We start from the raw sequence: 23,207 nt of genomic DNA, 5'->3' as shown, positions 1-23,207 counted from the left end.
AAATCTCAGTCAAAAAACAACAATGGCTTTGTTCATCTAATATATCCTTGGCCAGTCTGAGGCACTCCGCTCCATGTTTATTTAATTTTAAAATCAGTTCAAAAGTTAACACTATTTTAGGACAGCTGGGCACGTTCTGTTCTTTTGTAAACATTACTTAGACAGCCGGACTGAACAACATTTTCAAATTAAAAACATGCAAACTCTGTACGGGAAGAAACAGGACCAAGCACTAGAACTAACTCGTTGTTTAAAGATGACACAGCTTATTCTCCCTGTCGTGATTCTATAAAATGGAAAAGACAAAACGGACCATAAGCTTGACGGACATCACGCTACTCACCAGTGGTGCTGGACGAAGGAACGGTTTGAGCCTGCTTTACCTCCATGGGCGCCCGGAGAGGCCTGTTTGGAAAGATTTCTAACACTTAGAGCTGTGCATGCTTCAAGCTGTTCATGTCTACAACATGAAGACAACTGATTGAGGTTATATGTTGACATTGCACTTTATTCCATATCATACAGTCCTCATTGAACAATTTGTGGTGACATTTCCTCCTACTGACTGAAGTCAATTTCTGAGTTACGAATCAAGCATTCATCAGTATGTCAGTTAATAATTTAACATTTCAAGATAGGGGCCAACTTCACAACTTCTTATGTACAATGACCAGCCACTCAAGTCCATTTTAACATGAAAAAGAAAAACACGCATGAAAGCTGACGAGATTTTAAACCTGATTATAATAGAGATAAAATATTTGTTAATTTCCATGATGAATAATGACAGTTGTCCCAGTATGCCTCTGTTTCTGCATCAAAGACTTTCAAAATAACCCTGCAGTTCTTGCATCATATTCTCGAAAAAAATCTGGTCTTCTCTTCACTCGCAGTATTTCATTGATAACGTCTCGAATCTCTCTCCAGGCATCACAAGACAGTGAAGGAAATCGACGATCAATGTACATCCTCATTGTCTTTCTTAAGTTTATGGGCAGTGCGTCCTTGCCCAAAACTCCAACATAATTGACCTTTGCGACCCAGTCACAGTAGATGTCATATGGCACTAAGTAGCGGAATAAGTAAGATGCAAATCGGTCAGACCGAGGAAACCCTGAGCTTCTCTTGGAGTTTTGGTAAAGCACATTTTCCAAGTCGGAAGAGATTGTGCGGAGCTTTATGTCTTCTCTGCATTTTCCTTCATTGTATTCTACAAGTTTATTTGCCATGGCAATGTTACGTGACATGAACTCTTCCTCCTCCATTTCCTCTTCGTGTATCTCCTTCTTGATAGACAGTACAGGGGCCTCACCAACAGAGGGCGCCACTCCCTCTCTGGGCACCTTAGGCTGCATCTCTAGTGCCTGCCGTCGCAGCTCACTGTTGGGAGGAGAGGTGCAGCTTTAACTACACTCTGCACTGCCCGAGAAAATGCTCAGGCTTCACATTGTAGAACGTCACAAGACTCAGGACCTGGACCCATGCAGGGTTACTTTGCAGATGCAAAATACTGGCCCGTGTGTTTGTTTAATTCAAGCCAGGCTAAAGAAAGTATGAAGTTAAGTGTAGAAAAAAGTTTGATCCTGACCAGGGGAAACGGGACACTGAATCTTGTTTTTAAAAAAAAAAATGTATGGATTTGGAGTATGTAAGGGTGTTTTTTTTTTTTTCAGGCCATAAGTTAAAAATTCAGTCTCTGTGATTACAGAAAGCAACCTGGGACAACGTCAACGCAGAGGAGGTCTTTGTGTACTGGTTTCAGTCCGGTATTGTCACGTTCATACAAAGGCCAAATTGTATTCACACAAGATAGCAAAGTGCAAACTGCTAACATGCTTCAATAAACTAATGCTGCGAGTTTTGAAAGTCTACATATTTTGTCACAGGATCAAATGGTCTAGTAAACGAGAGCTTCATGGAGGTGATCCATACTAGAAAATGATGTGTACATCATTGCTAAATGTATACGTTGCAGACTTACCGTTGAGCTTGAGGGTTGGTTGAAACTGTTGTAGTTTTGGCAGCGTTGGCAGCATTAGCAGCAGCAGCAGCAGCCAGCGCCTGTGAAATACAACGCCATGCTGTCAGAATATTTCCTACAAAAACACTCTAAAGCAAAAAACTTTCCAAGGTTTTTTCATTTTTTATACCTCATTTTTCCTTTTGTTCTCCGACGCCTGATTGGCCTCTCCAAATTTCTTTGCCAGTCGCGCAATCTTGGCCTGAACAAACGGTTAAGAGAAGAGGATTATAGATATGTGCCTTGCTGACAGTCGGATATGGCAACATGGGATGTGGTTTGCTCATTAAAAGCTGCACTTGACATTTTCATGTAACAATCTACTTACCTGGAGTGTGTTAATCGCAGTTTGGTGTTTAGTGGCACAGTCAATTTTGTCTACTCTGGTCTTCAGCTCTTCGAAATGTTTGTCGAAAATAGTCATTTCCAGGACTCTCAACCGTTCATCCACCAACTGCTGCACAATCTGAGGTAGAATATCAGGTGAAAAGCAGAACATTTTATAATGTTATAAAATGTACCGAAGCAGATTTCAGTTGGACTAAGACTGCGGGGGTGACAAAAAAAAAAAATCAGTGCAGCAAATTAGTAACATACAAACCTGTTCTAGTTTATGGTGACCCGCAGCATTTGCAGTGATTTTAAGTTCCAGTTGTGCCTCCAGCTCCTCACGCTCCACCTTGGGCCTCTTCCCCTCTCTTTTTACAGCTTGTCCATCATTTTCGTCTCCCTCTGATAATGTGCGCTTCAGTCCAGAGGTGGATCCTTTCTCCTCTTGCACTGCTTAAGATACAGAAACCGGTGTCGGTTATTAAGGCATTGGCCATGACTCTTTTGTGCATAATATTCTTTTTGGCACTATTCAGCTTTAAACTTTATTTATATTTCTGCTCTAAGGTAATTCCTCGAGACTTCCGTTGCACTTTATCAATTGCACAACCATCTAGAAGCTACCTGTGTCATACCTGTATTAGAGGGTGGAGTGGATGAAGGCCGAGATGGCTTTGTGGTTTCTGTTTTTTTCTTTTTGGTCTCTACTTTCACCTCCATCTTTTCTTCACTTGCTGAGCCTTTCTCCTTGCGCTCTTTCTTGACCTCTTCTACATTTATCTTCTCATTTTTGATATCCTTCTCTTGTTTCAGTTCCACTTTAGAAGAGGAAGCTGGGTGAGACGAAGAAGGACAAGGAGGAGAGGAATCAGAAGTGGTAGAGTTTTTGGAGGAAGGCCAAGATAAAAGACGGACATCTTTTATTTTGGCTTTGGAAGTCTCCGAGTCCTTGGCCTTTGTTGTGTCACTGTCTGTATCCATTGGTTCTGTACAGTCAGATGATGGAGGTGGCTCAGATACACTTGAATCCAAACCTTTATCACAATCCTTCGCCAAATCCACAGCTGGGTTATCTGTTGCAGTGACTTTCTCCTGAGGAAGAACATGATAAACCATTGATTTATTCAAAAGTATTTGGAATTTCTTTAGATTTCAATAAGTTTACAGTCTGGATAAATCCAGTTTAAATTCAGGTGTTTCGGTAAAACTTACAGGTAAGTGAAAAAACTGAGTATTCTGAAACATTTATTATCTTTACCTTTTCCTTGATCACCTCATTGTCTTTATCCTGATTTTCCTTGGATTCTGTTGATGCTGTTGGAACAGACTCCTTTGATGAGGAGGATGAAGAGCCTTTCTTCTCGTCCTCGTCGTCCCCGTCCTGCTCCATCTTTTTCAGTTCAAAGTTCAGAGAGTGGAATGGTGATGTGGGACTAGTAGGAGCATCCTTTGCTGGTGGACTTTGAGAAGAGGCAGGGGAAGGGGACAGGTTCAGGGATAGGAAAGGAGCAGGCGAGCTCAGTGTCGGAGAGGAAGGCGATGCAGTTCGGGGTGAGTTTGAGTCAGAGACATTGTTTTGCTCCTTGTCTCCCGCCTTTGGTCCATCCTCTTTGTGCATGCCGTTCAATAGAGGCGGCGAAGAGGTTTCCGACAAACCCGGAGTCGCTGTTATCAAAGTACTGTGAAGGCTCTCCAGTTGCTGACGATCACTAATTTTCATAGTTTTCCTGGCACGGAAAATCTTCTTCTTTTCCTCTGCCACAACAACTTCCATTGCTGCCTGTGGAGTGACAGGGGGGAGGAAGATGCATCAGAGGAGCATGACAACTCCTTCAAAGATCTATGTACACACAATGATATCTGCAAGGGTTAATAGCATTGTCTCTTCCGCTAATGTACCTATCCTTGTCTTAACCAAGATGTAGAGTTTCAGAAAAACCACTAGAGGTCACTGTAGAGCCCTGTGACTTTCTTTGTTCTCTTCTAGAAGGTTCTTTTTGCACAGAGATCTGCAAACCCAACCCGTCAGTTTTCAACAGCCTGATACTTTACCGAAAATTTTTACTTATGATCACAACTGAGTCCAACAGAATCTTACTCCCTGACCACACATTGTTGTATCTTTCCTGCTGCTGTAAAAGCAGTGTGGATTCTGCTCAGGAAGCTAGAAAGCTATTATTCATGTCAGAAAAGCTTGAACAGCTATGACCAATTCTCTTTCCCTGATTTTCTAGTTGACCATGGATTTCATGTTAACCTAAGTCCCGATCTAGAGAACAGGACTGACTGAAGTTAACAACAGCAGCAACCCAACCTTTCTCCCATCCCCCCACATTCCTATTGGTTCAACACTCAGCAAATCAGAACGACTAGGCCGTGTTGGCAGCAGTGCAGAGGCAATGCACAACATGAAGGATTTTTCCGTACGTAGTACTGATTGTTGCAAACAAGGTATTGTTGAGGCTAGTTCTCTCATGTTACACTTAAATGTGTATGTGATTATTAATCATGTTTACTGAAGCAAAAAAAAAAAAAAAAAAAAGTACAGGATTACATCTGGCTGCTGCAGGAGACCGTGTTTAGCTGCAGTACAAAATGTCATTTTAAATTCATAAGCAAACAAGAACCAGACTATGACATAAGTGTTGTGTAGTGTAAACACTAAATAAATCATCCATGAATAACTCACCTTCAGGCAGAAAGGATCCTGTTCATGGATTTACCACAGAATCCTTCGACAACCTGTGGAAAAAAAAATAGGGTTTATTTTAGTAAGTTAGCATGAAGTAGTTTATGTCAATGCTTCAAACTAGGAAGGTAAGATCCACTGTGTGAAATCAGCAGACCATGCAAATCCAAAGTGTAACCATGAATTTAGCTCATCCAAATTCAGCACCCACTCGCTTTATCCCTTGAGCGATAACTTAGCCGTCTGTTTCTCAAGGAAATGTTTATTTTTGGGGTCACAGATTATTTATTAAAACTGGTGGAGCATTCATGTTGTTGACTATTGCATGTATTGAACTTATCAAGACTGGACAAAAAGCACTACACACCACTCATTCGGACATAAAGAGCTAGTATACATCATATGATGCTGTTTACAAAATGTTACAATAGTCAAACATCTCTGCAAACAAAACCTTTAAACCTTTTTTTGTTATTCCATGGTCTCCCAAGTGAACTCATTATGTTTTAGCAGTTCTAGTTGTCCTCTGTTAAAGAACAAAAGGATAACACAAAACAATAAAAACATACCACATGACTTATAAATGTATTTGCAGGCTACATAGCAGATATTAGAACTCAGTAACAGGTGTGACATGCTAACCAAAGCACACACAAAGGTGAAGACAAAAAAGGTTCAAACAGGAACATGGCTTGCCAGAACAATGGACAGAGAGAGGTGTCGAGCTTCAGGATAAAGGCTTTCATACAAAATCACTTTACCGACCCATACTTGAATGAATGTTAGCTTATCAATGTGCTGCAACGGGGGAGGGGGGTGTTTTTCAACAGTTAACATGTTGACTGTTTGAGATCTGTTCTGTGTCACACCATTAACGTTACAAAGCTGTGTATAGATACATCATTCGTTCATGTCAGTGGAGGAACTGCAGACATAAAGCCAGCTATTATACAAGTAATCTTTAAAATCTCATCTGTGGAAAACAATCAGCCTCTCCAGTTTTAAACTCTGAAATTTGGTCAAGCTTTTTGTGTTTACTGTTGCTGACCTATTTGCCTTCAGCTGACACAACTATCTGAAGGGGCTTGTTTAATTTAGCTATTTGTATTTTGATTGGCAAAGCAGTTGCACGTGCGTGAAAGGGTGCAAAATTCACTTTGACTGATGTGGACTGAGAGTGTACTTTACGCTGTACAGCTGATCAGCTCACTAACAGTGATGGCGCATACGCATTTGTCAGCTATTCCTACTCCATTTTCATATCAGCAAGCATGCTTCCTGTGCAGAAAATAAAACTATATTCTTCTGCATAATTGATCTAAATTAAACCTGAGAGAAAAGCATGATAAAAGAGTGAGCATGAACAAATAAATAACGGTGTGGATTGCGAGCACTATCACTGGCACATTTCACATTCCAATGTTATTGCAACTGCGCAGAGCACATCATCCCCCTCCCCCATCCTACGGCCTCATTTGCTGCGCCTGGATTCTGTGCTGAACTCAAAATGGCCGATAGCTCTGCTGTTTTTGACAGAGTGTGCTCTCAGTAGCTAGCTGAGCAGGATCCTCTATCATATGTATCAAGTTGCAGCACCACCTGTTTTTTTTTTTTATTGATAAGCCTGAGGCAAGTGCTGGAAAATGTACAAAAAAAGTGCCATAAGCTGAATTTGGACAATATTCAAACATACATGCTTATATTGCATACTACAGGTGAACCCTAGCTGTCATGATTGTGCTTGGCTGAAACATGGCCAGTTGTACAGTCACACTTTTATGGTTTAAACATATTAAACCAACATGCAAGGATAAGAATGAGAATAAAAAACGTTTCTAAACATTTTTGTTTGAAACTGAGACTTCTAAGTTAATTACTCCATCAGTACAAAAAGGGCTACTGTAGCTACAGCAGTATGTTCTCATTTAAACCGGACTCTGAGAATGTGTCAGATGAGTGAGCATGCAAAGCTTGGGTGTGTTCGATGCGTACCTAAAAGACAAGTAAGACAACTCTTTGGAATAAAAACAGTTTGATGTCTTTGAAGTAAAAGAAGTCTTGCAGTGCCATTATGTTGTGTTATGCTTTACACTTGAATGTTTTTTAACAAAAGCTTTAATGCAAACATAAAGCATTTGAAAGAGGAGACATTGACATGTTTCCGCCTTTTCTCTCTGGGTGTGGAAAATGTCTTCTACCCCTAGCATGGAAATTGTTGCTTGTTTCTGAACTTTACTATCCACCACTTCAACATCAGGTAACAGACTGGTGACAGGCTGATGGTCATTTGTCTCAAAAAGCAATAACTCTTCCAAACAGGGTAAGCAAATCCTGCAGGGTGTCAGTCCTGCAGCAGGAGGAGTCAAGTTCAAGTCCCTTAGGAAAGGGCAGCTAGGTTATTGAACGCCAAAACTTTCTGATTTAAATTTGAATGCTGTTAAAATAACACAAAGAACACCACATTCCTTAAAATACATAATCTCATATAGCCTACCCACGAGACCTGCAAATCCAAGGTATTTCTGTGGCTGGCAACTAGACCAGTGCTGGTACAACTAAAAATGTCTTTATGGGATTAGAATCAGACATTGAAATGATAATCAATTTCCAAACCCTAGTTTATCTTAACGGGTTAAGGTCCTGCTACACCAACTACACCAGCATTTAAAGAAGTGGTAACCAATTTCAGTGGAAATATCCACACTGGCAGATTACGGTAGACCTGTTGGTAGAAGAGCCATGTCGAGCTGAAACCAAATCACAGAAGCTCCATTTTGCAGGTGCCCTGTACGACTTTATCTCCACATGATGGAAAGATCCAGCAGATCCGCTCAGACAGACAGTGCTCTCTCCGTGGGAATTGCATACAGAACACTGTTCCAATGCTTTCACACATGCACAAAACTCCTGAAGGTTTTCGGGGGTGAGCCGCATGTGTGAACGCAAACAGCCACATTTTTCAGGAGTTTCTCCAACCAGCCCGAGTATTTTTTCAGCAGAAAGTCCAAGTGCGCTAATGTAAGGAATGTAGGGCCTGACCGATATGGGATTTTGTCGCTGACACAGAAATCGATATTGTGGAGAGAAAATATCGAATACCGATAAATCAGCCGATACCTTTCTTAGATCTATGTGGAAAAGATATACAGTATAACAGAGACAAGATGGTCACTCAAATGGAGATTAACGGAGGTACACACGTCACTGCTTGATATTCTGTAGAGTGATAATGCTTGTTGTAATCCATATAGCACCCTCTGCTGGGGACAACCAGAAAAAGAACAGCTTGTGTAAAACAACGATACTAAAATGAAATGCTATTTGACTGTTGAATAAAGTTTGTAATATCTGCGATAAAAATAGACGATACCACCAGTCACTGGATAGGCTAATATCGACCTATTAATCGGAGGGGTTCTTTCTGAGGATGCTGGTAGTGACATCCTGTATATTCCCTGGGATTAGTGCACAACCGTAGACTGTAGGCACGCCAACAGTATGATCTCCACCCATGTAATTAAACCGCTTCGTTTTCTGTTCGCCAGTATGCTCTTTTACGCTCTATTGTTGACAACGTTATTATGTCAAACTATGCATAGCATTGGTATAAAGGCAAATATTCTCATTGTAGTGTCGAATAGTGGACTTTGTTGCAAAAAGTCATGTCTTTCCTTAGGAGAACCTATGCCCCCTCCCCCACGTTCCACAGCGATAGTCTCCCACAGTGAGGTGCATGTGTGAACAACCAGATCCGGAGGATTTAAGGGGCAGTCCTCTTGAAATTCTCTAGACTTTTTGAAGAGTGAATATGGGTTTTTGACCAACCACAAACCCTTACTGACAAGCATACAGTGATAGCAATTGCGCATTAATATGGATGAATGTGATCATGCAATTATTGATATGCAGCAGAACAGTGCTTCATTAAGTTAGAGCCAAGTCAACAACTACCGTCACAGAGCCCAAAGATGTAAGTTTGACCAGAGCTCAACTGTGTTTACGAAAAGGCCTACTCCTGTTTTTAACATGGTGTTGGTGACTAGCTATGTTATTGACAGTAGCCACTCGACGTATTTGAAGCATCGTGAGTTAATATTTCTGTTTCAATACAAAACACAAATATAAACACCAAGCCAAACCTATTCCACTAGCTAAGTACCCAGTAAAAGTATCAAAAGCTAAGCTTGAGTAGAGTGTGAAGCTATAATAAATAAAAACTGAGCTAGACTTTAATAATAGAGAGAAATGTAAAACATGCTTTAAAAACAAAGAGATGTCCACCTTTACCAGGATGTGTGGGATTGAGGCCTCCATGTATCTGTTGATTGTGGGAGCAGGGAACAGCTTACAGGCCAGCAGGAGAACATGAAAGAAAGGAGGAGGGACCAGTAGGACTAGTCCATTCTGCTCCTATCAAGGGGAGGTATTTTAAAGGGCATGTGACCTACATGGGTATTCTTTTAAAACCCTTTTTAAAAAAAACTCCAGACACAGCAACTTGTCATGATGCATGATATGAAATGAACAAAAAAGGAAATTATGTGTCTATCTTTCAGATGACAACTTTCAACTGCAGGACATATTTGCAGATGTCACAAAAACATGTCATAATCATGTGTAGTGAGTGACTAAATCTACGAGTACAGCGTGGTGATTACCACAATCAACCCTTAGCTAGCAGCGCACAGACAGAAGGGAAGTAGACGGCACAGACTGTTGCCTAGCAACACCCATCCCCCAACTCTAGCACAAAATAGTCCACAGTATGGAAAGCTACAGCAGCCTCGGACTAAACCACTCTGACACAGGACAGGGGGGATTTCTTCTTTATGACAAAGACAGCTAAATGATTTTTAAAAAAGGTCAAGGACATGTATGTACACAGAAGTGCTCCCATAATGCATTGCTCGACCTTTGCTATTGGTTCTTTAATGTTGAGAGGTCAGCACAGACTGACTTGAAGTTTCAAAGTGTTTCAGTTTTTAATTATATTAAGCTATATTTAAACATTTCTTTTTTGTGCTCTAATAGTCATAGCAGTCCCACAATAAACAAAATTAGAAAGCCTGCTATTTCTGTTTGATTCATATTTCTCCCTCTGGCCTCTCAACTGAACCAGATTTGATCTAAACTTCATACATAAAATATGGTCAACAGAGGTACTTTATGAAAGAAACTGAGCATTCGCTGCCATCGAGCTGAGAACGAGTTGAGCCTCAGCCTTCGATCCCTCTGATGGCCCGACCTCTGAGGACTGCAGAGGTTTTTGAAGGATGTAAAATGATCTCATGTATCATCTCACTTATAGATCAAGATAAAGGCGAACGCAACACTACGACAGTCTAGTATAGAATTTCTAAAATCAAATGTAGAAGCTTAAACAGTTTAGTAAATGCTCTGACTGATAGGATCTGTTATCAGACCCTGAAAAACACACACACCCAGAGAGCCAATTCCACATCATGCCCTACCTACATGAAAGTCTCTGACTTTATCACAACTGTTACCACTAACTAATATAATCTATTCCTGACCTTTGAATGTAGAGAAGATATGGAAAAAAGGTAACTAGAGATATATTCAACTGTAACAAACCAAAACTTCACACTGAGTTTCTCATAGCCAGAGGAAAGGTCAGACTTAAAGGGGAGGAGCCTGGTTCACACCATTTCACTCAAAAACATAAAACCAAGATCATTAAAACCCTACTTTTGAACAATGCCTTTCCTAATATTTTAAATGAAAAAATAACCAGCATAATAGAATAACCAAAGAATAAAATGAAGCCCTTAGTATCATGACAAAGCAGCATAACACACTCTTAAGACAAGGTCTAGCTAGCGGCGCACAGCCAGCGCTAAATTGCACACCCAGAGCACACTCAGTCTGGAGGGAGCTGCACCCACCCCTCCCCCTTCTCTCTCTCACTCTCTCACTCTCCTTACACACACACACACACACACACACACAAACACACACACAGTCTCTCTCTCTGGAACAGTCTCCAAGTCAAACATGGACTGAACCATTCTGCTGGAGGGGGGGGAAGTGGGGGTGGGGCGTGAAAAACATGAGAAATAAAAGAAACCTGAATAAGAATTTTTTAAACAATCGTATGGAAAAGTGCAGATATTTGTTTAAAAAAAAAAAAAGTAGCGGGGTTTTCATAGATCCTCAAACAAAAAGTGCGTAGACAGCAGGACTTTCTTAGGTAAGGTTTTTATTTTCCTGAAATCTCTACAAATAGTTTTAATAAGCCAAGAAAGCAGTTCCCCAGAAAACTTCTGTGTACAAGTGTATATCATTATTAACTAAAAAATACTCCAATTAAAAATGTAAACATTATCTTAGTAAAACTGTACAAATATCCTCTTTTTAATCAAGCAATCTTCACTTTCCCAAGAAAACAATGTTGCTTTTTTGAGTCTCACAGTCCCATGCTAGCTACAACCTGCAAGAAAATAGAGCACAGCATTACTCAGTGAGCAGTCTCTTTCCGTCCACCCTCCCCCACAGCAGGGTGAGCTGCTGCTAAACGGACTGAACCATTCAAAAAGGGGGGTGTTCCTATGCTCAAACGGAACAAAGAAAACCCACCTGAACATAACTTCTTCCCTTTTGAAGTTTGCACAAGTGGATTATTTTCAAATATTCTTTATTTAAGGTACTGTCATGATTACCTTAGCTTTAGGATAGATACCGGTACATGTACTGTTAGAGAGGTATTGGGCAGGAATTGTAACTTGCAATAAGAGTTAATTGTATATCAACAACCTTCACCTCTCTCTGTTGAGAGAGTAAATAGCACCTTGCTGTGTGTTCTTTGACCAGCTCCCTTTTCTGCTAGTGCAGAAGCACAAAATGGCCACCAGCGCGGCTGAGAGAAGCATGCCGAGCACAGACATGAGCAGAGCCTCTGACAAACTCCGCCTACTGATAAAAAAAAGTACAGCCTATCTGCAGAAATCTCCATACTCATGCATGGCTCTTGAGGGAATACTGAACAAAAGCTCATTATAATGCTAATTCAAAATGTTATATCTATATTTCATAGTTTGACATGAAAATCCTGGTTTAGTGTTACTCATGTCTTGTTGTCACTGTGTGTGTGTTGAGTTGACAGAGTCCATCAGATCAATTCTTTCCTCTCAAGAGTACAAAGATGTACTGATATATACTGTATTTATTAGACAAGAGGCTAAATAACTCTGCCAAAAATAACGCTTTTTTTTCTCCAGGTTGCTGTTAGTGCTTCAGCCGAATGCTGGTAAACCCGACACTCCTCTGTGTCTAACTCTCAGTCACAGAGGGTGCTGTTGGGCTTCATTTATAATCAACCAAGCATAGGCTGCATTCCAACATTACTGCGCACAGTGCGCGGTCTTCCCCTCCCCCACCCTCACTGTGCCTGCATCTGGATTCACTGGAACTCAAAATGGCCACCTGGTCTGCTGTGCGCAGCCACACAGAGCCTTTACAGCGTATTACATCTTGTATCCCACATAACATGTCACTCAAAACATTTCCAATGTGCATTCTTCTCACAAACACATTTATTATCATTGGACTGAAGAACTTTATTAAGCTAAAGATTAAAAGCAAAAATTCTGCACTACTCTTAAATATGGAGTAACTTGTTAATTATTACCATTTAACAAATCCAGGTTTCAGACAATTTAAACTAAAATATAAACGCCATCACATCCGCTTGGTGTGTAAGCCGTTAAAAGGCTGTATGAAGTTCCTGTTGTGAACATTGAATCCCTATAATTTTTGCTGTTATCTTTTCACACTTAACTGTTCAGGCAAATCTGGAGACATACTGCCTGACTGATTCTAACCTCCTATTATAAGTAGTGACAGTGCAATCACAAAGCTGTCTGCAATATACAGCTCCTCTGGTTTAACAACTGCGAGGAACTGTTCAGACCAAGAATTTTCATGTGCTCTGGACTGGTCTGTCGATAAACTAAACTGGACTGATCACTGACACTTCCCAGTGTGAACACACCCAAACAGCAATGAGATCAGTGTGCTCTGATCCCGTTAAGTGGTCATCTGCTGTGTGTATAGTATACCCAGCTTTTTCCAGCAGTGTGTACGCAAACGAGTCCTAGGCTACAAGGAATGAGAGTCTAGTCTGAATATCAGGGCAACAATGATGATGAGTGTTCAGTGGAGATGCTTTATAATGCCAGAGGAGAAGTAAACTACACAGAGCTTTCTACGTCTGATCAGTTCCCCTAGACGTATAGGGCCCTAGACATAGATATTGGGTGTTTCTTTATTAAATTTGCAAGCTCCTCTCAAGTTTCTGATCGGTGCCAAGACATGTACGGTACGGCAGAGAGAAATCTCTGAATTGTCCAGACATCAAGAAAATTCCTTGTATTTGTAAATGTCCTGATTTTGACATGTGAAAGACAGCGAGGATGTGTTCATATGTTAGCACTTAAAACAACGTTTTAATATGCTTGTGACGTGGGAATGCTCACATTGAAAATTTCTACCCATCTCATAAACAGCCTGCAGAAAACAGAGCAATTAAATACGGTGCATATATCATCTATTTGGATTACATATTAGTTTAGGCCAAGACAAGATTATGTAACTCTTGTTTTTTAACCAGAAAATGACATAAGGCCATTGCTGCTTGAAAACATCTAAGACATGCTAAATGTCATAAAAAAAAACATTCACAGTATATAATTGAAGTGTTCATCAGTTTTCTAAAAGGCCTGTCTCTTAGCTTACCACTGCTCAAACATTGTACGCGTGGTTTGTTTCAGTTTAAGTCTCTGTTCTTTCAATGAGAGGAGACTAGCAGCGAGGGTTGGATAGAAAGAAAAAAGGGAAGAAAAAAATAGGGAGGGGGTGGAGGTGGGTAAAACCGGGAGTTGCCATGTGAATCAAGAAAGCACATGGTGATTATTCTTTAGCCATGCGCAGCTGAGGAATGCTCATTTCATGGCTACAAAAAGTCTATATGTTGACCAGCAGACTTTAAACTTTAAAAAATATATATAAATGCAGTCTACACTAGGTTCCCTGATGTCATGGTAATAATATTAATTTTGGTTAATTACAGTACTAAATTATCTACATGCAGTTTCTCCCTCCCCTATCAAGTAAAATTGTAAAACCATGGCACTCTCTTTTGAGTAACTACAGTTTGAGCCAGATCGTATGAGCTTTAGCTAGCACACAGTCTGAAGTGAAGTCCCAAGCCTCACAGAGAGCGCTGACACCCATCCCCCACACAAGCAGTCTGCCCCAGTCTGGAGTTTTACAGCCAAGCATGGACTAAACCATTGCAGCAGAGAGGGGTTTTCACCAACAAGCGAGGGAGCTAGTGAGGTAGATGACAAATTCTAAGCTCTCTAAATAAGTCAAGCTCCGTAGTTACAAGCTCAACAGTCGATCAGCCTTTGCAAAAAAGGATAATATTTTAAGTGAATAATAGTTCTCCTTTTTTTGGAGAGAGAACAACTGTGGCCTTGAAAGTGCATCGAACTCTCCGAGAGCTGTTTGATCAATTTTTTACATCTCTAGTTTATGTGTAAAAACGTCACATTTCTCGCAATCTTCATATGTTAAAAATCAAGTTTTTTATATTAAAATGAAAAATCTAATGTTATAGGCTGTTTTTCTTCCTTCTCTGCCAACAAAGCACATACCAGTAAGTGAAAAGAGTAACACAAAAGTATAAAACAGGGATTGTTTTACAGTGAAATACTGGCAAATAAAAGCAGCTGCCACTTGGGCTTAATGATGAATTTGTCAACAACCTAGCCTACCCGAAACTTGCCCCCTCCCCCACTCATTTCCCTTTGATAGATTGCTTGCAGCAAACGGTAGAGCACAAAATGGCTGATGCTCCACGCAGTCACAGCAAAAAGATCCCAACCCAGCAGACTTACGGGTTATGTCTTTACCTCACCACTCCATCTCCTTCGAAAATAATTCTGTTTTTCTTCCTGCCACTTTGTTCTCTTGAAACCTGACAATTACTTGAGATCTGAAAGATGACACATTGTTAAAAAAAAAGGTTAACAAATTTTGTGTCCAGAATTCCTGTTACACATGATGATCTAAATGTTTATTTCTGTCTTATGAGGCTTTAACTCACTATATTACAGTCACATTTATATACTGTAACTATTGTGTTACTAGTAACACAAATCTAGTAGGTCAAACATTTCCAGTTCTGCTGGTTTTCTCAAGGACAGATGACGTAAAACACAATCACTTACAGAAGACTAAAGAGATGACCTTTCTTCTCCTGTATGCTTTAAACTACATTTTTGTTGGATTTTTGAAAAGCATCTGAAACTCTATTTCTGTACTTATTTTCAAATTAGAGTTTTAAAATCCAACCGATTTTGAAATCGGCAGATGATCAGTTCCGAGCAACATCGATGTTGGAAACTCCCCTGCGATTGTCGGGAAAGGGGAATCGGACCGATTATCCTGTAGTCTTAGCCAGGCTTGACTCAGGAAGATTTCTGGAGCAGCCTGCCTGAAAATTGTAAAACTTTTCAGGAGTGCAATATGTAAAAATGGCTTGAGTGTATGTTTTTGTGAAGCTAACGCTCTTTGTTTCTACAGCGTGAATATTATCTCTCCCATGTCCACAGAGTGTCCCAGTTGCCTGCTTTAGGCACTATGTTAGATTGGCAGCAGGCGTTGGATCGCTCATAAGAAGTGCGTACATCTTTACGGCACAGCGCGGTTAATCTGTCTCGGCACTGTTAGATTAAAATGGCCGAGGCTAACTGCCAATTTCTATATAGCCCCTGTCTGTGTTCCATCAGCGCCACCGTTTTGCACCGTCGGAAGGCGCGCAACCTGCCCCACTGGGTCAGTTTCTGGAGCATGAGCACAGAAAAATAACAGATTATGGCCCGACAGAAAACATAATGAAGCATTTGCATTATGTCACGGAGATCCCACCGGCGACATGCATACAGTGTATGGTGATTCGATGGTCACAGGATAAAATGTATCACCGAACCCTTTCCACTCCTTACGGTGAATTTTCCTGCATATTATCTGCTGGGTAACATCTCCCCTCGGCTTACTACGGAAAATTTACTAGGGGGCTGTCAGGAATACATTTGGCGGTTTGGTTTAATACATGTAGTTTACCCCACGATAACTTCAGGAAGTTTTCAGGAGTTTTGAGCAAGTTTGAAAGCAACATTATTCAGTCGTAATTTTACCACCGGAGATTGGCTTAATTATTGGATTTTTTTTTTTTTTAACTAAAAACACTATTTTGAGCCACCTGTTTGTCAGGTGCAACAGAGGACCAAACAAGTCATAGCCTTAAAGGCCTTTCAGATAGGACGCGGTGCGTGCTGAGCTTGCTGCGGAGTCCGGCGCGAAGCAAAAAGGGAGAGCGCACACGAGCAAAAAGCAACAGCGCGTATTGCTTAGGTGACTGAAACAATAGTCGGGAAAGTAGCTTCTGCCACAGCACTATGTGGCTTTTGCTGCGGAGGGGAAGACGAGCAGCTAAGAAAAAGAGGGTGTGTGTTCATGAAATCCTCAGGGAACGTCAGGATGTGGGATAGTTTAGGCTCATCCAGGAGCTGCAGAGCTAAAACAACCTCTTTACGAGCATGACACACATTACTGCTGCAGTTTTAAACACATGTTGGAAATACAGTATCTTTCCAAACAAGATATTTCTTGCCGATGTCCCGGTAGGTCTTTAATCTAGAGTTCAGGAAAGTGAGAAACCTTTTGTTGTGATCTGAGCTACCCTCCTATTGGACGTGTGGAGGTGACGTCAGGGCGCTCTGCCCTGCGAAAGTAGAAATTATTTTAAGTTTTGCGCAAGAGCGGCGCGCAGGACCCCGCTGCGCTCAAGTCGGTGACAAGGTGATGCAGGCTTGTGCGGAGCAACCCAATACACAATGAATGGGCTTGACAGCAGCACGCAGCGCCGGCTGCGTCCTTTCTGAAAGGCCCTTTACTGTTGTCCATCTTTGCTTCTTACTTAACCACAGTATAAATAGTTTCTTCACAAAGGAGCTGTTCGTAGGTAACTACCATACATCTGTTAGCTGCATTCAACCCTGAGGCAAGACTAAATGCAACAATGTTGGTTGCTTTCTCCAAGCTCCAGAAATCCACATCAGATACACCCAACCAAAGTCTTTATTAATGCTGTGTTTAGCTAAAGATATATGGGTTCTTCCTCTGTCCTCTCTGAAACCCCTTCCATCAGCATCACGTCTACTAGTTAGCAGTTAACTACATCATATTGTGGTTGCTGGCTGCAGCCAACATTTTTAACCAATCTTCGTTGAAACCTGTAAAGCGTTGCACTGACACACTGAGATCAAGTGTATTCATAGAGAACACCACACAGAGCATTCTGTCCATACGGCACACCCCGTAGCTGATTGTGCCCTCTCTAGTGAATGCTCGTGTTTCCACTGCATGCACCCTGATCCGTCTCTGGAGCATGCTAGCTACACTCCGCTATGCCCTGGTCCACATACACGGCATGTCGATTTTCGAAGGAGCTCGCTGCAAGCACATGCCAAGCTGAACAGAGCAGATCAAACCGGACAGGATGTCAGAAAAGGGATCTCATAGAGCATCTGTCTAATTTCAAAACACTCGACTAAAACCACAATGAAGACCCAACACTGCTTTGCTCTGAGCTGCTGGAGCAGTTATGGCAAAGCAGCCCACTGACTGGAGTTGTGCTGCTCTCCTACCGTCTATACTTAGCAGAGTTGGGGTAAAAATTCAATACAGTATAGTTTCGCGATATTTTGTGTGGCGATATTATATCGTGTCATGGCTGCCAAGTATTGATATTTTTAATATGAAATTTTAGATTATGCTTTTTTTATTTTTTAACTGCTGAAGGGGTTGCACATTTTGAACAAGTTGCATTGTTAAAAATTCATGTTTAAGTTCAATTAGGCTGCAATATATTGTATCGCAATTCTCAGCATATCGCAAAATGTTAAAAATCGCAATAGAAACGTATCACGTCTCGAGTATCGTGATAATACTGTATCTCTGGTGATTCTCCAGCCCTAATACTTAGAGGGACTAAAATATCCCATCTTGCAATATGTAAGCCAAAATGGGCAGAGGGTAATGTTTAAGTGGAACCACCAAGATGTATCATTTGCAGTGATCATTGCAGGACGTGCAATTGTTAAAAGAATAGTCATGTCACCACACCAACCAAATCCTAAAAGTGAGGTTCCTTTCTAGTTTTTTGTCCAACCAACTTAAGGCTGGTACACACCAAACTGCAAACAAAGAACAAGCTGCGAAGAAAACAGACTGCTGGGTTTTGTCCGTCGCTGTCCGGCCAAAAAGATGCACTGTTTACACCAAACTGATCTACAGGCGCCTACTGCCAATAAGTATATGCACTCTGAACTGTCTATGTATTCTACCAACCCTAGTGTCTAACTCAAGAGTCTCCCAATGAATGGGGAAAATAGTTTTTCATATCCAAACATCAGTGGCATAAGCAGACTATTATAGTGATGGCTTCATTTAGTTATTACACACACTGCTTTCACACATGCACAAAATTCCACGAGTTGCACGTACAAACGCAAACAGCTCAATGATTCACTCCAAATTTGACAGGATTTTCCACTACCCCTTGTAAAGTATTTGCACAAAGTTGCGGTGAGCCGATTCCACGCAGCAAGGAAATTCGCCTCACCAGTTAGTCAGTATGTCCTTTTCACTCGCTCGTGGGCACCGTCAATACCGGTACACCCAATTTCACGACACACATACCAACAATATCAATCCAAAAAGTATACAGTAGAGACTCGGTTGCCGTTTCCAATATCTTGAATTTCCAGTGTCCTTTTTACATCATGTCTTGCCTCCTTAGAGCCCCCCAACATTACAGGGGGGGGTGACATTAAGTTAAATTGTTTCTAGCCTCTCTTAGCCTAGTCTGCGTCCATATGTATACTCACAGGACTGGACATTTCCGGTCACGTGCAACCTAATGGTGGTGACTGCACTCTCGGTAATGGAGGCGTGTGTGTCAGCATTTTATACAGGTATATTGGTTTCATCAGTACATGATGCAGCCAACTTTGTAGATAAAATAAAAATGTATTAAAAGTGTGTCAAATACACCAGATTTTACGTTATGTGTTACTGTTTATTTGTACGTGCAGGGGCCAGCAAGCCAGTTTTATGTCAAGCCCTGCACTGGATCACTGTGCAAGGCAGTTGTAAAGAAGAAAAAAAAGAGCAACTGAGGAAGATTTCAGGTGCAGGCTGTCATTACATTTTCTACAAATTTTCAGGAGTGTAAGTTTTAAAAGGTTTTCTGTTAGGCTTGTTTATACATGAAAATTCAGACATTCACGAATAGTGCCAATGATTACAATATATTATGGAAATTGGCCCTGTCAAGTTTCTAATAAACTTTCTAATAAAGACAGACTGCAGACATACAAAAATGCTGATACATTGAAATTTGCAAAAATATGGATTTTTCTTCATTTAACTAAAGATTAGTGCTGTGTTTTTTATTACAATTTTTGTCCTTTTTTCCCTCCTCACACTGCAAATTATACTTCAAGACTGACATGAAAAGATGAGTCTTGTCTTTAGTCTTGATAACAACTAAAAAAATGCTAAATTTAGATGCCTTGTGGAAATAGACAGATTTGATTAATTTTATGAACAAATGAGATAATAACAGGAATAACTTACAAAGCACACTTGGTTAGGTGAACACTGAGACAACCGATGTATACATGTCTGCCCATGTTCTGCTGTAGCATTACCGTTTGCAATTCAGACCCAGCTGAGACACGGTATAACAGACCACCTGGTAAGATAGCTGGGATGTCTCGTATACCTATTCAGACATGTGATCGACAAGTCTGACTTAGACATGTGGAGCTTATCTAAAAGGGGCTAAAAGTGCTAAGCAGGGCAATATTGCACAGAGGGGATTACCTAAGAAAATAAAAAAATCAGCCAGTGGGCTTGCATGACTTAATGAGTGGATCACATACATGGAAACATAATGAACAAGCCAATGGGAGTGGGAGGAGACCTAAGTTGTATGCAAGACTGAACATGTATGTGAGACTTCTGCCCAGACCTTACACTAGACCTTAATAGCCAAGATTTCCCCTGTACGTCTTCTAAAATGGCTGACTCTGAATGGCTTGTTACTTTATTTCGAATTCCATTTGAATTGTCAACACGTCGCATAAACAAACATTATAAAAACAAGTGTTTTCCATAAAATAAAAACAGAAACAAGATTAAATTGGACGGTTTATAATTTTTTCTAATTATCAGCATTTCAAAATGCAAATGATGTCAAAAACTGGATATATTTAGACTTAAGCGAGACCATATTTCTATCACCCTCATGATCAGCTTGAAGTGAAGAAACCAGCTGCATCTGGTTTAAACCAGTTCCTGCAGACTAGTGAAGGATGGTTTTTTAAAGAAAAGAAGGGAAAACTGATGGATTTGCAACATAACTGTTATAATATTCCTTTACTAAGGCCAATTTAAGACTAAATGTTGTCTTAGTTATGTAAATTAATTGATCTTCTAATATTTGGGGCAAACAGTCTGAGCTGACGGAATAAACCAGGACTGTAGAAGTTGCCACTGCCAGGATCAAAAATCCCTCTTTTTCATGATGTGAAGGACATTTGGAGGTCTCCTTTTTTAAACTATAGTCAACAGGCAGAACCTCCACTTGTTTTACTTTTTTATTTTAATTGTTGTTCACTCTACAAATGTTGCAGCAGATGAGCGATAAGTGATTTTCCTTGTTTACTTGAATAAGAGTTTAATAAATATATATTACAATATAACATAATTAGTTTAGCAGGTAAATAACTTCTAACATCTTAAGAGTGGCTTTTTTTAAAATGTAGGTGGAGCCTCTTGAGGCCACTTCCCCTTCAGCAGAGGAAAAAAAACTGCTTGTGTAATGAATTACAAATGCACCATGTGAGCACTGCCACTGGGTGCGGTGGGGGAGGGGAACTAGAAACAGGGCCGTACCATGTGCTCTGAAGGTAAAAAGCAAGTCTCAAAAAGCTTATTTTGCAAAAACTTTATTGAGTAATTACTGCTCAACAACAACAAAAAGACAAAATTATTTAATTGTCCAACTTTTCACAAATACTAAATTCTCCAAACTGTGGTTCCCCTGGCTGAAAGATTGATAAGGCAAAGCAACTACAACTACAGGGAACAGGTCAGTTTTAAGTGCATCACTTCTGCTCAATCAAAAAAAGATGCAGATGTTTCCGTTCTAGAAACTACCAGGGAAGATCCAAATAAATAAAAACTCTTTATAACATTGACATTTAGCCCCACCCACTTCCAAGGGCAGTGTGGTGCATGGAAAATTACTGGGCTGTACCATTTTAGACCAAGAGGGGGGTTAGAGTGCATAATAAGAAATGCAGGAACTTCCTTGTTAATACAGTTCATATTTCTGTAGTGCCAAACACATACCAATTTTAGCTTTTATTTCAACAAAGGGACCCTATGTAAAAAAAATTAAACTCAGTAGTGTTTAATAGTTCCCAAAAACTCTTAATAAGCCCTACAAAAGGAACAAAGATTTCTTCTTCATGTACCTACATTGTAAAGGTTTTTGTGGAGGCCATTTCTTACCAGTTCTCAAAACTTTAGTCTCCCAGTATGCTGGATGTGCTTGCAGTTTGTAGTAACACCAACACCACATAGTCGCTTTACCAACATGGCAGGTGAGACCAAGGCGCATGTTGTGTCAAGATGCTAACAGGAAGTCATGGAATTGCGATATAGTATTTCCTTAACCTCATTTATCGCACATGCAAAACAATCACTAGGAAACCTGTTTATTTAGAAAACAGCTGTTCTCAACCGATGCAATCACGTAGGGGTTACACGCTTAACGAGAAACGATAGATGTAAAAAAAAAAAGTTTCAATACGATTAAACAATAATACAATAAATTGCCGTATTTCAAAATGGATGAATTGAAGTTAAGAATTAAAATCCAATAGCTAATTAGTAATTGTATTGAAGCGTTTGTGACGCACAAAAAAATATTTTTAAAAAATTTAAAAAATTCTAAAGAGGACAAAAACAAAGAAAAATGCTGTCATAATAAAAAAATAAAAAAAATTATTATATTGAAATAAAGCAAGAATGTAAGCAAGTGCTAGCTGAAGTCACATCCCGCCACAGCGCCAACCTGTTGGAGCTCAGCGTAAACCAAAATGTGTCTTCGACATGACAAAATTGTGAATAAAAAAAAAAAGCTATATATTCCAAAATAATTCATTAATAAACCCAATGTTCAATGTTTAATTAATTGGCAGTACATAAATAAATAGAAGAAAAAAAAAAGAAAAAAAACTGCTCGACTAGCATGCTAGCTGCAGTACCTCAACTCACCGCGTCACCGCGTCACCGCCCGCTGTTCCCGCGAGTTTCGATGTCGCTGTGTGGGTAAGGCTCCTTTCTGGGTCCGGCGAAACTCTTCCGGACACTTTTTTTTTTCTGAGTACAGATGTTGCGGTGAGGATGTGGTATCAATCCAGCAGGTTTACAACAAGACAACGGGGGTTGTTAAAAAAAAAAAAAAAAAACAACAACTACAGTGCTGAGCCACAATAACCGTGTAACCGAGCGACCGTGGAATCCGATCGACTGGTCTCCTCCTTCGCGACCGAACAGACTCCTCCTCTTTTCCGTGGTGGAAAAAAAAAAAACCCACCGTGAGCAAACGCCAACCCCGTTTGACGCCGGTAGGTAGACAAGTCTCGGTGTTGGTTTTTGGTTCTCTTGAGTGTCTTCTTTTTAAGTCTCTCACCTGGGCTGCTGGTGTTGAGGTTAGAAGCCAAAAGGTAGGTATGACAAAGCTCCCGGTCGTACCGTCGCCGTGTTGGTGAGTCGTCGGTAGAGCAGCAGCACCTCTACATGGAGTGACCGGAAAGCAGTGTGGGGGGAAAAAAAAAAACTACCGCACAGAGCAGACGGTTGGAAAAGGGACAACAGCGAGCAGAGCATTAGCATGGGAAAGAGGGGGGTGGGAGGAGGGGGGGGGGGGGTGTGATTTTTGCCCGCGAGAGACAGAAAATGGGGGGGTTGGAAGGGGGAGGGGTTATGTGGAGGAGGAGGAGG

General features: G+C 40.6%; 1 protein-coding gene across 8 annotated transcripts in view; it reads right to left on the bottom strand.

Moving 5' to 3' along the window:
• Positions 1–23,105, bottom strand: part of atf7ip (activating transcription factor 7 interacting protein) — a 33,158-nt gene extending 10,053 nt beyond the window's left edge. The window contains exons 1-9 of one of the 8 annotated variants that reach the window (XM_065958560.1): positions 22,469–23,105; positions 5,040–5,092; positions 3,609–4,130; positions 2,986–3,442; positions 2,622–2,803; positions 2,349–2,486; positions 2,151–2,222; positions 1,982–2,061; positions 344–405 (exon numbers count right to left, since the gene is read on the bottom strand). In XM_065958560.1, coding sequence (XP_065814632.1) covers positions 344–405; positions 1,982–2,061; positions 2,151–2,222; positions 2,349–2,486; positions 2,622–2,803; positions 2,986–3,442; positions 3,609–4,124 — 1,507 coding nt within the window. In that variant the 5' untranslated portion in view covers positions 4,125–4,130; positions 5,040–5,092; positions 22,469–23,105. Of the gene's footprint in view, positions 1–343; positions 406–1,981; positions 2,062–2,150; positions 2,223–2,348; positions 2,487–2,621; positions 2,804–2,985; positions 3,443–3,608; positions 4,131–5,039; positions 5,093–9,320; positions 9,402–22,468 lie in introns of those variants that run through there. The other 7 variants (XM_065958550.1, XM_065958580.1, XM_065958576.1 and 4 more) reach the window with 7 other exon arrangements.
• Positions 23,106–23,207: the final 102 nt, after the last annotated feature.

The sequence above is a fragment of the Labrus bergylta genome, chromosome 1, assembly GCF_963930695.1.
Source record: "Labrus bergylta chromosome 1, fLabBer1.1, whole genome shotgun sequence".
Lineage (NCBI taxonomy): Eukaryota > Metazoa > Chordata > Actinopteri > Labriformes > Labridae > Labrus > Labrus bergylta.
The sequence above is the reverse complement of the archived record's forward strand: the minus strand, read 5'-3'. Positions and strand labels throughout refer to the sequence as shown.